Here is a 16,219-nt window from a genome sequence, read left to right as displayed (position 1 = left end):
ATATCGACGGAAGGTATGAGATATTGTTGGTTTATTATTTTTAATTTGTTACAGGTCGAGGGTCTTCAGGTGGATTGAGAGTGGAATAAAATATTACAACAACCTGTGTGTTTATTTCATTAAAATACTTTGCAATATTGTGTGTGTTTTTTTAACCATTTCATGCTATTGGATTAATAATGGATAGGTGTCATAATTGACGCCTCTCCATTATTAATCTGGCTTAATGTCACCTTACAATAGCAAGGTGACATTAACCCTTCATTACCCCATATCCCACCGCTACACGGGAATGGGAAGAGAGTGGCCAAGTGCCAGAATAGGCGCATTTTCCAGATGTGCCTTTTCTGGGGTGGCTGGGGGCAGATGTTTTTAGCCAGGGGGGGGGGGGAGGGGCAATAACCATGGACCCTCTCCAGGCTATTAATATCTGCCCTCAGTCACTGGCTTTACCATTCTGGCGGAGAAAATTGCGCGGGAGCCCACGCCAATTTTTCCGCCATTTAACCCTTTAATTTATTAGCTAGAGCGCCCAAAATTTGCACATACACACTACTAACATTAGTAGTGTGGAATATGCAAAAAAAATGGGGATATGAGATGGTTTACTGTATGTAAACCATGTCTCATATCATGTCAGGTTTAGGAAGGAGAAAGCAAAAGCCGGCAATTGAATTACCGGCTTTTAACCCCTTAATCCCATATGACGTACTATCCCGTCCAGGTGACCTGGGACTTAATTCCCAGTGACGGGATAGTACATCATATGCGATCGGCCGCGCTCACGGGGGGAGCGCGGCCGATCGCAGCCGGGTGTCAGCTGACTATCGCAGCTGACATCCGGCACTATGTGCCAGGAGCGGTCACGGACCGCTCCCGGCACATTAACCCCCGGCACACCGCGATCAAACATGATCACGATGTGCCGGCGGTACAGGGAAGCATCGCGCAGGGAGGGGGCTCACTGATGTACTCACCGTGTACCGAGCGTCTTCTCCCTGCAGTCCCCGGATCCAAAATGGCCGCTGGGCTGCATCCGGGTCCTGCAGGGAGCACTTCCGGGTCGCCTGCAGCTCTGTAAGCCTGCAGCGATGTCAGTGAGATCGCCGATCTTACAGAGTGCTGTGCAAACTGTAAGATCGGCGATCTGTGATGTCCCCCCCTGGGACAAAGTAAAAAAGTAAAAAAAATAATTTCCACATGTGTAAAAAAAAAAAAAAAAAATTGCTAAATAAATAAATAAATGAAAAAATATTATTCCCATAAATACATTTCTTTCTCTAAAAAAACCCCCAAAAAACAATAAAAGTACACATATTTAGTATTGCCGCGTCCGTAACGACCCGACCTATAAAACTGTCCCACTAGTTAACCCCTTCAGTGAACACCGTAAGAAAAAAAAAAAAAAAAAACAAGCCAAAAAACAACGCTTTATTATCATACCGCCGAACAAAAAGTGGAATAACACGCGATCAAAAAGACAGATATAAATAACCATGATACCGCTGAAAACGTCATCTTGTCCCGCAAAAAACGAGCTGCCACAAAGCATAATAAGCAAAAAAATAAAAAAGTTATAGTCCTGAGAATAAAGCGATGCCAAAATAATTATTTTTTCTATAAAATAGCTTTTATCGTATAAAAGCGCCAAAACATAAAAAAATAATATAAATGAGGTATCGCTGTAATCGTACTGACCCGACGAATAAAACTGCTTCATCCACTTTACCAAACGCGGAACGGTATAAACGCCTCCCCCAAAAGAAATTCATGAATAGCTGGTTTTTGGTCATTCTGCCTCACAAAAATCGGAATAAAAAGTGATCAAAAACTGTCACGTGTCCAAAAATGTTACCAATAAAAACGTCAACTCGTCCCGCAAAAAACAAGACCTCACATGACTCTGTGGACCAAAAAATGGAAAAATTATAGGTCTCAAAATGTGGAGACGCAAAAACTTTTTTGCTATAAAAAAAGCGTATTTTAGTGTGTGACGGCTGCCAATCATAAAAATCCGATATAAAAAACGCTATAAAAGTAAATCAAACCCACCTTCATCACCCCCTTAGTTAGGGAAAAATAATAAAATTAAAAAAATGTATTTATTTCCATTTTCCCATCAGGGCTAGGGTTACGGTTAGGGCTAGGGTTAGGGCTAGGGTTAGGGTTGGGGCTAGGGTTAGGGCTAGGGTTAGGATTGGGGTTAGGGTTGGGGCTAAAGTTAGGGTTAGGGTTGGGGCTAGGGTTGAGGCTAGGGTTGGGGCTAGGGTTGGGGCTAGGGTTGGGGCTAGGGTTAGGGCTAGGGTTGGGGCTAGGGTTAGGGTTGGGGTTAGGGTTGGAGCTAAAGTTAGGGTTAGGGTTGGGGCTAAAGTTAGGGTTAGGGTTGGGGCTAAAGTTAGGGTTAGGGTTGGGGCTAAAGTTAGGGTTAGGATTATATTTACGGTTGGGATTAGGGTTGGGATTAGAATTAGGGGTGTGTCAGGGTTAGGGGTGTGGTTAGGGTTACCGTTGGGATTAGGGTTAGGGGTGTGTTAGGGTTTGGGTTTCAGGTAGAATTGGGGAGTTTCCACTGTTCAGGCACATCAGAGGCTCTCCAAACGCGACATGGCGTACGATCTCAATTCCAGCCAATTCTGCGTTGAAAAAGTAAAACAGTGCTCCTTCCCTTCCGAGCTCTCCGGTGCGCCCAAACAGGGGTTTACCCCAACATATGGGGTATCAGCGTACTCAGGACAAATTGGACAACAACTTTTGGGGTCCAAGTTCTCTTGTTATCCTTGGGAAAATAAAAATGTGGGGGGCTAAAAATCATTTTTGTGGGAAAAATAAGATTTTTTTTATTTTTGCAGCTCTGCGTTGTAAACTGCAGTGAAACACTTGGGGGTTCAAAGTTCTCACAACACATCTAGATAGGTTCCTTGGGAGGTCTAGTTTCCAATATGGGGTCACTTGTGGGGGGTTTCTACTGTTTGGGTACATCAGGGGTTCTGCAAATGCAACGTGACGCCTGCAGACCAATGCATCTAAGTCTGTATTCCAAATGGCGCTCCTCCCCTTCCGAGCTCTGCCATGCGCCCAAACAGTGCTTCCCCCCCACATATGGGGTATCAGCGTACTCAGGACAAATTGTACAACAACTTTTGGGGTCCAATTTATCCTGTTACCCTTGTGAAAGTACATAACTGGGGGCTAAAAATCATTTTTGTGAAAAAAAAAAATTTTTTTATTTTCACGGCTCTGCGTTATAAACTGTAGTGAAACACTTGGGGGTTCAAAGTTCTCACAACACATCTAGATAAGTTCCTTGGGGAGTCTAGTTTTCAATATGGGGTCACTTGTGGGGGTTTCTACTGTTTGGGTACATCAGGGGCTCTGCAAATGCAACGTGACGCCTGCAGACCAATCCATCTAAGTCTGTATTCCAAATGGCGCTCCTTCCCTTCCGAGCTCTGCCATGCGCCCAAACAGTGCTTCCCCCCCACATATGGGGTATCAGCGTACACAGGACAAATTGGACAACAACTTTTGGGGTTTAATTTATCCTGTTACCCTTGTGAAAATACATAACTGAGGGCTAAAAAATCATTTTTGTGAAAAAAAAAAGAATTTTTATTTTCACGGCTCTGCGTTATAAACTGTAGTGAAACACTTGGGGGCTCAAAGCTCTCAAAACACATCTAGATAAGTTCCTTAGGGGGTCACTTGTGGGGGTTTCAATGTTTAGGCACATCAGGGGCTCTCCAAACGCAACATGACGTCCCATCTCAATTCCAGTCAATTTTGCATTGAAAAGTCAAATGGCGCTCCTTCCCTTCCGAGCTCTGCCATGCGCCCAAACAATGGTTTTACACCCACATATGGAGTATCAGCGTACTCAGGACCAATTGCCCAACAACTTTTGTGGTCTAATTTCTTCTCTTACCCTTGGGAAAATAAAAAATTGGGGGCAAAAAGATCATTTTTGTGAAAAAATATGATTTTTTATTTTTACGGCTCTGCATTATAAACTTCTATGAAACACTTGGTGGGTCAAAGTGCTCACCACACATCTAGATAAGTTCCTTAAGGGGTCTACTTTCCAAAATGGTGTCACTTGTGGGGGGTTTCAATGTTTAGGCACATCAGGGGCTCTCCAAACGCAACATGGCGTCCCATCTCAATTCCAGTCAATTTTGCATTGAAAAGTCAAATGGCGCTCCTTTCCTTCCGAGCTCTGCCATGTGCCCAAACAGTGGTTTATCCCCACATATTGGGTATCAACGTACTCAGGACAAATTGTACAACAACTTTTGGGGTCCATTTTCTCCTGTTACCCTTGGTAAAATAAAACAAATTGGAGCTGAAATAAATTTTGTGTGAAAAAAAGTTAAATGTTCATTTTTATTTAAACATTCCAAAAATTCCTATAAAACACTTGAAGGGTTAATAAACTTCTTGAATGTGGTTTTGAGCACCTTGAGGGGTGTAGTTTTTAGAATGGTGTCACACTTGGGTATTTTCTATCATATAGACCCCTCAAAATGACTTCAAATGAGATGTGGTCCCTAAAAAAAAATGGTGTTGCAAAAATGAGAAATTGCTGGTCAACTTTTAACCCTTATAACTCCCTAACAAAAAAATTGGCCCGGTCATTAACGTGCAAACCACCCTCGGGGCTTAAGGGGTTAAGCTATCTCACGCTAGATGTAATATTAATATATATCTATATATATATCTATATATATGTGTCTCAATGACATATATATATATATATATATATATATATATATATATATATATATATATATATATATATATATATAGACAGTACATATGTTTTTATGTTTTTGGGAGCACATGGATCTATTGTATGTCCGTATGTCGGTTTTGCAAGCCTGCGAGAAAATCTCGCAGTACGGATGTCATACGGATTACATATTGGGGATGCCATGCGCAAAATACGTTGACACACCCTGCCTACGGAGGAGATACGGACCACTATTTTGGGGACTTTTCTGCGTATTACGGCCATAAATTACGGACCGTATTTTAATACACTGAGTGTGACGCCGGCCTGACAGTGTCGCTGTCGGAAAGAACACGATCCTGCTGTGACTGACATGAGTGATTTGCTGTATATACAATAACGTCCTCCATTTCCTCCCCACGAATACTCTTGCTGGTGAAAAAGGCCAATTGTGGCCGACATTTGCTATTAATGCTGCCTAGATGGCTTATGGTAGTAGTGGTGGTGGCACTGCTACTTATGGTTCCCACATTCTTATTACCAGATGTCTGGGTATATGTTTTTTTTCTTTTACTTTACCCCATCCATTGCTACAGCCACATATTCTTTTACTATACATTTTTTCTCTGCTATAACTTTTATCACTGTTTTAATCTCCAATTATTCCTCCTAAAAAGGAGTGAACAAGTGGTAGGTAGACATCAAAAACGCCAGCAGCGGCAACAGGATGAATTGGTGTGGCAAGTCCAGATGACTAGATTGAAAACTAAGACAGGTGTGCAAAAAAACAGCAGTTTGTGGCATGCACACTTTGATTCATAGCACAGTTATAGGCAAACAGGAACTTGTAGTAAGGAAATTGTTATCTGCTATATAGTAGTGAAGCATTGGCAAACTGACCAGCAGAGATGACATTCACACATAAATAGTATAATTGTATTGGTAAACTGAAAACTAACTTCTAGTGCATTACCTTGATTTCAGCAACAAAAGCATAAGCAGGACGTTGATAAAGTAGAAACTTGATTGCAGAGATAAATGTGGACTTAGTTCAATCGAAGACAGATGTAGCAGGGGAAAATTTGCCATCTGGCATGAGTTTAAGCCAAGTGAAAAGTGACAAGCATGTGATAGCTGAGAGCAAAGCAATATGTATACTCAGATGACTACCTGAGCTGACCTTAACAGGCTTTGGGTGAGGATGCCCAAGATTTTCCTGGGTTATCACAGCATTGGGCATGAATGAACCAGTACAAAGGAGCTGGTCATAGAGGAAGGAAATAAGCCAACAAATCTGTATATTATTCACAAACTACTAAATTCATCTTTTTTTGCTGCTACAGTTGTACAATACACACTGTCTGTAGTATTTGTCCAGTATTTTATTACTTTCTTTCCCTTCTGAAATGCTAAGGCATGAGCTGTCCTTACCTTGGCTTTTATACAGGCTATGATTGACCCATATAACATGAGACTTCTCTGCTGATGCAATCTCCTACATCATGAGAAATGGTGGTGGACATTTTTGGTGATTTGTGTGATTCAAATCACAAATTGTTTAATTCTTCAACAAATAAAACAGTGAATTTCCATTGATTTAATTCGCTCAGCTCTATTTACTAATCGAGTGCCCAGGGAAAATGGCAAGATTTTAATTTCTTATATAGATTGTGACATGGAAAAAACATTGGCAAAAATGTAAAAAAAAATACATTTAACACAAAAATCTGTTTTAAACAATAGGTCATTTTCTTTTAAGGGGGACCCGTTTCATGTTCTAAAATGCTATTAATCTGCAGATATGAGGATAATCAGCAGGTTAATAGCATTCTACAGCTGGGCAGCTGCCGCACTGAAAGCCTGGCTGCCGGAAGGAAACTAACTTTATTCCTCCCAGCAGCCTTTGTCTTTCAGTTATAGAGGTGTGGCCAACGCAACTTTACTCATAGCGTTTTGGGACGTAACAGGTTCCCTTTAACTTTATCTTGTTTTGATACTATAACAAAATAGTCTTCATAAAATTTTCATTAAAAATGAAGCAGTGTTCTTTTGCATGTAACTTTTTACTGTTACTTTCTCTTCCAATTTGTAGGTTGGAAACATAGAAATCACAAACCAGATATTTGGTTTGAGTGAAACTGAACCCGGCACCTTCCTTTACTATTCACCATTCGATGGAATATTGGGGCTTGCATTTCCAAGTATGGCATCTTCTCAAGCTACTCCAGTCTTTGACAATATGTGGAGCCAGGGCCTGATTCCCCAAAACCTCTTCTCTGTCTATCTAAGCTCGTAAGTTCTGAATTAATTTTTATTTTGTTAAAGGTCTTGTCCTAACATATATAATTGATTGCCCTCTACAGGATAAGTCATCAATAGCAGATTGGTGGGGGTCCAACACTTGGCAAAAACCACTGATCAACTATTTGCTCTGGCTGTGGTCAAATGTAAACAGTTTGAATGGAGCTGCTGAATGCACAGGGAGTTTGGTGACCCTGGCAAGGGCCACATTTCCACATGTACTAGTCCCTGTGAAGGGGATAGGTGTATTCATGGAGATGCCAAGAACTATCCCATAGCCCAGGTCGACATACACAGACTGTGGTTCCATGTTCCACAAAGTGGGAGTGGTCAAGGACTTGTTGCATGCTATTGTTATCGATCGAGTTTCCTTTGTTCTGAGATTTATGGGCTAAAGTTGTAGCACCCAGTAGTCCAGTACGCCATCAGGAGTCAGATATGGTAAAGACACATGATGGAAATGGTGAATTTCCATTCCCTATACTGACTAGAAAGAAGAATGAGGAATCATCATCTGAAGCCAATATTCCTGACCTGCAGAAGTCCCAGGACAACGTTGGGATGGCCCAGCTCAGAGACTTAACAGCAAAAAAGTTACTCTGAAAAATCTTAGTGGTGCTAAATGGGGTTACCCAGAAGATGGAAGCAGATAATCGGTTTCCACAAGGGACGAGGCATATTGGTTTGTTGTGTCGTGTGAACAAAGTGAAAGGACAGGTTAAAGAGCACTAGCTGAAGGCCCACAAGATAAAATCCAGGGCGTGTAATTGGTCGGGTCGACTGAGACAATTTAAGTCTAGGGATTGGGTATTTGTGTTAGTGCCCGCAAGGGGAGAAAAGGTCCTTACCCAGTGGCAGGGGCCTTATAGGGTTTTGGAAACCGTGGGAGAGGTCAACTATAAAGTTCACTGACCAAGGAAATTAAGGCCTTTCCCACATATTATAGCAAGCTACTGAAACCCTGGAAGGGTAGGGACCAGCTTGAAACCCCTTGGTGGTTGGCCTGGTCAAAGTGGCAGGAACTTTGCTGCTATGCAAAAATAAAATCGATACCTAAACATAGGGGCAGGTTCTTGGACTTAATAGGTCACCCTCGTGTCACCAAGCATGAGAATTACATGCAGGTCAGTTTACCTCCTTTCAGACAACAGTCATAATAGTACGCTGATGTCGGACTCCTTCCCTTTGATGTGGGTTCCAGCGCTGAGCTCACATGTGCCTCTAACAGCTGCGAATGGAATCGCAATCCACCCGTGGCTGTTAAATGTTGCTGTCAAACTCTGACAGCAGAATTTAACACAGGTTTCCGGCATCCGGAAATCCCGCCCATCGGGGCCTGTGTCTCACATGACCGCGGGCCGCCGATGGGTTGGCATGACAACCAGAGGTCTCCAGCAGTCCTCTATGGTTGTCACTGCCGGATTGTTGTGAACACCTCCTGGTGGTCGGCGCTCATAGCAAGTGAGGAATTTTGCTACATACAGGTGATCTGATCATCGCCTGTATGTAACAGAGCTAATAGGGATATAGCAGCTTCTAGTCTTTTTTAAAAATATTAAAAAATAAAAAATATATAAAAGCTCAAATCACCCCCTTTCACCCCACTCAAAATAAAAATTAAAAAAATCGAACATACACATTTTGTATCACCGCGTTCAGAATTGGCCGATCTATATAAAAAAAAGAATTAACCTGATCACTAAATGGCGTAACGAGAAAAAAGTAAAAACACCAGAATTACGTTTTTTTGGTCGCCGCAACATTGCATTAAAATGCAATAAAGGGTGATCAAAAGATCATATCTGCATGAAAATGGTATCATTAAAAATGTCAGCTCGACACGCAAAAAATAAGCCCTCACCCAACCCGAGATCACAAAAAATGGAGACACAATGCATATCGGAAAATGGTGCTTTTTTTTTTAGCAAATTTTTGAATTTTTTTCTACCACTTAAAAAGTAACCTAGAAATGTTTGGTGTCTATGAACTCGTAATGGCCTGGAGAATCATAAAGGCAGTCAGTTTTAGCATTTAGGGAATATAGTGAAAAAGTAAAACAATTGTGGAATGGCATTTTTTTTTTTGCAATTTCACCACACTTGGAATTTTTTTTCCCATTTTTCAGTACACGATATGTTAAAGCCAATGGTGTCATTCAAAAGTACAACTCTTCCCGCAAGAAACAAGCCCTCTCATGGCCATTTTGAACAAAAAAAAAGAGTTATGGATCTGGGAAGAAAGGGAGCAACAAATTAAAATGCAAAATGCCTATGCTCGCTAAGGGGTTAAAGCCTTGTGGGCAGTGTATGTTGGCATTTTTTTTTTCAGTTTCTCATCTCCATTGCGGAGATATTGACTTGCAAAGTTTAGGTTAGAATTTGTTAGAAACTCGTCTGAGTGTTGCCAGAGATTTCTTTTTTATCTAGGGGTGTTTATTTTGTCCCTTATATGACATTAACCAATCATGAGCAGGAGAACTTTCCCTAGACAATGTCAGAAAAACAAGCTTTCTCCTGAGAAATAATGATAGCCCTGCACTTAGCTCTGATTTCTGCACCTAGTGTCTAATATAGATAAGAGCTAACAATAAAGCACAGCCGAGTGTCATAACACGCACATCTGTGACTGCAGCTTTTCTCTCACAGCTCTGCTCCTCACCCAACACTGATAATGTAGTTAGAGATCTGAAAGTATTTGTAATCACATTCAGCACTGCTGTCACGCCGTCAATCCACACACACTGTCATGAGAGACCTGGAAGTGTTTGCAATCACACTCAGCTTTGATCTATACTATACTGTAACTGCAAAAGTCAGAGATTAGGCCGGTTTCACATTAATGTTTTGAGGAGCTGCAGAGGGCTGCGGACTTCCTGTGAAGCCCCGCCCTCGGCCGCACCTCCGCCGCTAGCGCTACCTACTTCTGCATGCGGCCTGCGTTACTATCTGTAACATTAGGTACGCAGGTCGTGCGACTGTATGCGGATGCTTCCGCATGCGTCGTTTTGACAATGCGGCGACCAGCGTAGGACACAGCTGGTTGCAATTTTTTTTTCTCCGCATCATCAAAACAACGCATGCGGAAGCATCTGCATACAGCAGCACGACCTGCGTACCTAATGTTAAAGATACGTACGCAGGCCGCATGCAGAAGTAGGCGGAGCTAGCGGCGGAGGGTCGGGGCTTCACGGAGGAAGTCCGCAGCTCCTCAAAACGCTAGTGTGAAACTAGCCTTAGACCATCGTGTTTAATTTTCCCCTTCATTATGTCTCCTGCTCATGATTGGTCAATGTCAAGCAGGGGATAAAGTACATGCCCCGGATAAGTCCCAGTTGGACTTATCAAAAATTATAACCTAAATGTTACAAGCTAATATTTATGCAAAATTGAGCGGTACGTATACATTACCACTGCCGCAGGACAGTACCATCGGCAGCGGCTTTCAGGTACCCCCATTAGGTGTGCGCCACAAAATCAATATAATTCCCAATTATGGGGCAATTGCCCCATATTACTCCATAATGCATTAACCCAGGGTGATATTCAATTGCTTGCTGCCCTACTGCAGGTTCATACAGATGATCACTGCACCAATATAAATGCGGACATATCACTAACAATTTATATGCCAAAGATCCTTCAGGGTTTGTGCCCTTTATATTAATACGCACTTAAAATGATACCTCTACCTGTTTTTTGGTGACCCTGACATATTTGTCATTGGATCAGTCTGACTGTTAATTTATGGGGACAACAGTCTTAATCCTTTTGATTGTTAATACAGCTCCCATATTCTTTCTCCTATAGGAATCACTGGGTTATTTAAACAAATTTTCTTTGTGACCCAATATACAGTACACCCCCATTGGATGTATGTACAGTAAATTTATATTTACTATTTTAATACATATGGAATAAAAGTTAGATTTTAGCTACACATTATCTCTTCTTTCTCTTTACCAGAGGTGTCAAACTGCAATCCTCAAGGGCTGCAAACAGGTCATGTTTTCAGGATTTCCTTGTACTGCACAGGTGATAATTTAATCACCTACACACATAATGATTGCAGCACCTTGTGCAAAGCTAAGGAAATCTTAAAAACACGCATGGTTTGCGGCCCTCGAGAAATGCAGTTTGACACCCCTGCTCTATACTGTATCCCTATGTTTAATGATTATTCTTTTACTTTTGTATATATCTCTATTCTCATGAATTAATATATATTTCCAAGTAAACATTTTTTGTTTTCAATCAGACCACAGTGCACATTATACTGTTCTTGGTAGCTGTGATCTATGGAATAGACAAAAAAAAGGTTTATGACATTTTCAGATGCTGTATTTTACCATCGTAAAGGCATACATTTTCTCATAGTAAGAGTCCTAAGCAATACTTTTTCTTTTATAGTCAAGGAGAGAGTGGCAGCTTTGTTCTGTTCGGTGGAGTAGACACTTCTTATTACAGTGGGAGTTTAAACTGGATTCCTCTGACTGCTGAAACATACTGGCAAATAACTGTTGACAGGTAAGAGAAGAATTGTCCATCATAAAATTCATGCTATTTACAGTGGAGAATCAGAATTGTTACAAATAAGATGTAAACAATCCTTTCTGTAGCATATCAATCAATGGACAGACCATCGCTTGTAGCGGCTCTTGCCAAGCCATTGTGGATACTGGTACTTCCCTTCTTGCTGGACCATCCAATGACATTGCCAACATTCAGTACTATATTGGTGCAAGTCAGGATTCAAATGGCCAGGTATGTACTTCCCATACTAAAGTGGACCGAGTAATTAAGAGTAGGGCATAACTCAAGGGTTTTCTTTGTTATTCCCAGTATGTGATTGCCTGCAACAACATTAGCAACATGCCAACTATTATCATTACCATCAACGGAATGGAGTTCCCACTGCCCGCCAATGCCTACGTGCGCCAGGTATGTTACACAAAATCTCTTACTTAATCAAACAAAACAACGGGCATTGGCCTACTGCTACATTATTGTGGGAACTAACCCCATCCTTTGTCATGTTATATTATTTTGCAGGGTGAGGAAGGTTGCAGCAGTGGATTCCAGTCCATGAATTTGCCCACCAACTCAGGAGATTTATGGATTCTGGGAGACATATTCATCCGTGAATATTACGTGGTGTTTGATAGGGCCAATAATTATGTAGCATTGGCTCCAATAGCATAAGTAATATCTCCCCATTCTGTTTCCTGCGCTAACATATCAGGAGCCGTTGCTTAAACAGACTTTAGTGGTTTCCCTAAAGAAGTTTTTTCAACACCTTTCAAATTTTCAATATGTAATGCAATTTATTTAGCAAAAATACCAGACTAATAAAACACTTGTTCATAATATCAATTTATGCTTTTAAGTGGTTTATTAAAAAATGACTTTACATAAAAGATGAGAGGATAATGGTTGTAGAACATACAATTATTTAAGCATTATTCTTACCAAATCAGTTTTAACCATGATCTATACACTCCTCAACATTGAAATTGCAACACATAGAAGGAAAAGTCACGGGTTTATGGAAATCACAGGATGTATAGAAATGTTAATGATATACAAAATGATGAAAAATGGCAACAAAATTATCAAAAAATCTCGATTTAACAGTAATGAGTGTGAACACCACATGCAGAAACGTACACACTTACATGACTTCGGTGCTATCACTGAGGTTACTAATGGCTGTCTGAGAAATGTTCTGCCATGTGAATCATCAATATCCATTGCTGGTAACTCACATCACCGATGTGTTCGATGGGAAGCACTTTTGGGCCACACAGACTGCTCAAAGTGGCATAAGCAACATGCATCCTAGTGTTATGTTGAAAAAAGGCTCCTGGGACTCTCTAGAAAGGTCTGTACCACTATTTCAACAACCAAATCAATATAAGGCCGCTCTGCTAGTGTAAAGGGATTCTTCTAGTATATTATGCTACCCCACAGGATAATCCCGAGTAGGACCGGTGTGACATTCCCTCTTCAAGGCCTCTTCATACTGCTGCCCAAGTAGTCTCCAGACCAATATCCAGCTATGATTGCATCAAAGACAAAAGCGGGACACGTCACTGAAGAGGCTAGACCTCCATTCAAGCCTCCTCATGCAGTACAGAATGTGTCGATCATGGAAGCAGTGGTATGAGAATTTCTCAAGTGTATCAGGAGAAATTTTTCAAACACAAAGCTACACCACACAGGATGCTCACAATAGCAAAAGCCCCATGTGGGCTAGTGTTGAGTTGAAAAAAAGACTCCTTAAGTGCTACCATGGCCTGCAGAGCCTTTGAACTTGTCTCCCATTGAAAAAACTTGGACATCATTGGTCAACCATTGTAAAGGGAGCTGCCAGCAGTAGATCTTGATGATTTGCCCAAGTGCATTCAGCGTATCAGAACATTATTGGGCAGCACGGTGGTGCAGTGGATTGCACCGCAGCCTTGCAGCGCTGGGGTCATGGGTTCTAATCCCACCCAGGACGACATCTGCAAAGAGTTTGTATGTTCTCTCTGTGTTTGCGTGGGTTTCCTCTGGGTACTCCGGTTTCCTCCCACATTCCAAAGACACACTGATAGGGAATTGGGGACAGCGTGTGCAAACTGTAAAGCGCTGCGGAATATGTTAGCGCTATATAAAAATAAAGATTTTTTTTTTTATTACTCAGACAATCATTAATAACCTCATTGAAAAAATGGCAAGAATTGGAAGTGCTTTTATTTCTGCACCTGGCACTCATACACAATACAACATTAAATCAATATGTTTTGAAATATTCATTTCCATGTTTTCATCATTTGCATATCAGCACCATGTCTATCCATCCTGTGAATTCCGTAATTCCACAACTTTTCCTTTTCTATGTTACGATTCCAATGTTGAGGAGAGTAGTATCAATAGTTAATGTTAAGGCTAGTGCTACACGGCAACTTTGGCGTCTAACATACAGATTGCCATGTCACACTACAGTATAACATCTGCAGATTGTCTATGTGATTGTGCTGTACATGTAATGTACACCTCTCGTGAGTTGCCCGTTTCCTGTCTGTGAGTTGGTTACTTTTCAACAGCAAAATAGCAACTCTAAAATAGTTGCCTAACAGTAACATGTTGCCGGATTGCACAAGTGTTTCGCTCACATGACACACAGCTTCAGTGAAAATAAACATAAGAAAAAAGGGAAGAATTAAAGGCGACAAATCTTTATTACACCACATTGTTATATGTTGTGCTTTTACTGGTCTTTCCAATAAGTTATCTGTGAAATTCAAGCTTAAAATTGCTGTTGAGATAACAATATCTGTGACCAGATGAATGTATCAGGAGGAAATGAAGTAATGTAAATTATGATCATATAAATATGTATTACAACATTAATACAAGTATGCAATTCACAACAGGCAGCCAAGAGAATGTTATTGCTTTGCAGAACGGATAACCTGCGTTCCATTAGAATCTCAAGCTTTGTTTTGATAAGATCAAAATATACAAATGAAACTGCAGCTGAGAAAAACACTTCACTGAGCCTCTTGGTCACACCCAGGGTGCTCCCAGCACCTTAAGTAACATATCAGATTTAACTTTAGTTTACGCAGAATTGAGGCAGCGATTAGAACACTTATGCAATTTTTTTTAAGGACTGTATTCCTACAAGACTATGTGCTTAGTTTATACCGTCAGTTTGGGTTGACAGACTAATTTTAAAGAGATTTTCCATTTTCAACAAAGTGGACCCTAAATGCTTTAAAATACCTACAATAAGAAGCAAGGCAGAATTTGAAAATTTTTGTTTCACATTCACATGTAGAGAATTGGCATCTATGCTCCAGTTGTGCTGTGGGTTATGCAAGACCCAATATACACTATATGGACATAGGTATTGGGACACCTACATGTTAAACCCTTTTATCACATGCTATTATTAATTCATAAGCATTCATTTGGAGTTGGTTCACTCTTTGCAGCATAAGCAGCTTCAACTCTTCTAGGATAGCATTGCACAAGAGTTTGGATTATGTTTGTGGAAATTTTTGCTCATTAGTCCAGAAGAGGATTTGTGAGGGCAGACGCCAATGTAGGCTAAAAGGGCCAGGCTCACAACCTAAGTTCTACTTCATCCCAACAGTGTATAATTGGGTTGAGATCAAGGCACTGTGCAAACCAGTTGAGGTTGTCCACACCAAATTCACCCAAACAGCTTGGGACAGAAATTGGCTTTTCCCAAACTCTTTGTAACATACAATTGTGCAAAATGTCTTGGCATGCTGAAGCATCCAGAATTTCCTTCCTTGGAAAGGGGAATAGGCCAACCCTTTAAAAACTAACCCATAGCATAATCCTTCCCACTGCTAAATTTACAGTTGGCACAATGCAGTCAGGCAGCTAACCAGGGATTCAAGCTTCAGGAGGCTAATTTGCATATTCCAGGTGCCTTCTGGGAGAAGCGAAGTCTCCCTAAGCTAGAAGATCGTTGGGTACAGCCGGGACCAGCTGCTTCGAAAGCATCACCAAACCAGGGATTCAAGCTTCAGGAGGCTAATTTGCATATTCCAGGTGCCTTCTGGGAGAAGCGAAGTCTCCCTAAGCTAGAAGATCGTTGGGTACAGCCGGGACCAGCTGCTTCGAAAGCATCACCAAACCGCGCGCGTTACAGCGCGCAAATTTTTGCCTGTAGGACATTATTGCAAGAGAGCTTGGCTGAGTAGATTACACAAGAAGGAAAACACACAGCAAGTCAGCAGGATCTAGGAGCAACATGGCAGATGTGACAACCTACATGGTGAGCTGCAGCATGTGCTACATGTTCACAGATCGACCAGAAGAAGAATCCAATTTCACCTGTCAGAAGTGTAGACTAGTGGCCCTTTTAGAAGAAAAGGTGCGGGGTCTGGAAGAAAGAATAGCAACTTTGAAACTCATCAAAGAGAATGAAGACTTTCTAGACAGAACAGAAGCATCTCTACTGGTCACAGAAGGTGAAAAAAGTGTCAGAGAACCTCCAAAAGCAGATGAGTGGAAGCATGTGACCAAAAGAAGCAAGAAGACCATGGAGAAATCACCAACCACACAACTGAAGAACCGATATCAAATCTTTGTAGAGGATGAAGATGGCACACCTAAGAATGAAGCAATACCAGCAAGCAAAAAAGAAAAGGGCACACAGCAACAAGTGACAGCA

The 16,219-nt window shown here is 41.3% G+C and overlaps 1 protein-coding gene across 3 annotated transcripts in view; it reads left to right on the top strand.

Moving 5' to 3' along the window:
- LOC138665477 (pepsin A-like) overlaps nt 1-14,436 on the top strand; it is a 98,126-nt gene extending 83,690 nt beyond the window's left edge. For all 3 annotated transcript variants that reach the window (XM_069752997.1, XM_069752996.1, XM_069752995.1), the window contains 5 exons: nt 6,819-7,018; nt 11,434-11,550; nt 11,643-11,787; nt 11,866-11,964; nt 12,076-14,436. In XM_069752997.1, the coding sequence (XP_069609098.1) occupies nt 6,819-7,018; nt 11,434-11,550; nt 11,643-11,787; nt 11,866-11,964; nt 12,076-12,225 (711 nt within the window). In that variant the 3' untranslated portion in view covers nt 12,226-14,436. The remainder of the gene's footprint in view (nt 1-6,818; nt 7,019-11,433; nt 11,551-11,642; nt 11,788-11,865; nt 11,965-12,075) is intronic.
- The last annotated feature ends 1,783 nt before the right edge of the window (nt 14,437-16,219 follow it).

Source organism: Ranitomeya imitator, chromosome 2 (assembly GCF_032444005.1).
Source record: "Ranitomeya imitator isolate aRanImi1 chromosome 2, aRanImi1.pri, whole genome shotgun sequence".
NCBI lineage: Eukaryota > Metazoa > Chordata > Amphibia > Anura > Dendrobatidae > Ranitomeya > Ranitomeya imitator.
Note: the sequence above shows the minus strand (reverse complement) of the source record. Positions and strands in the feature narration are given on the sequence as shown.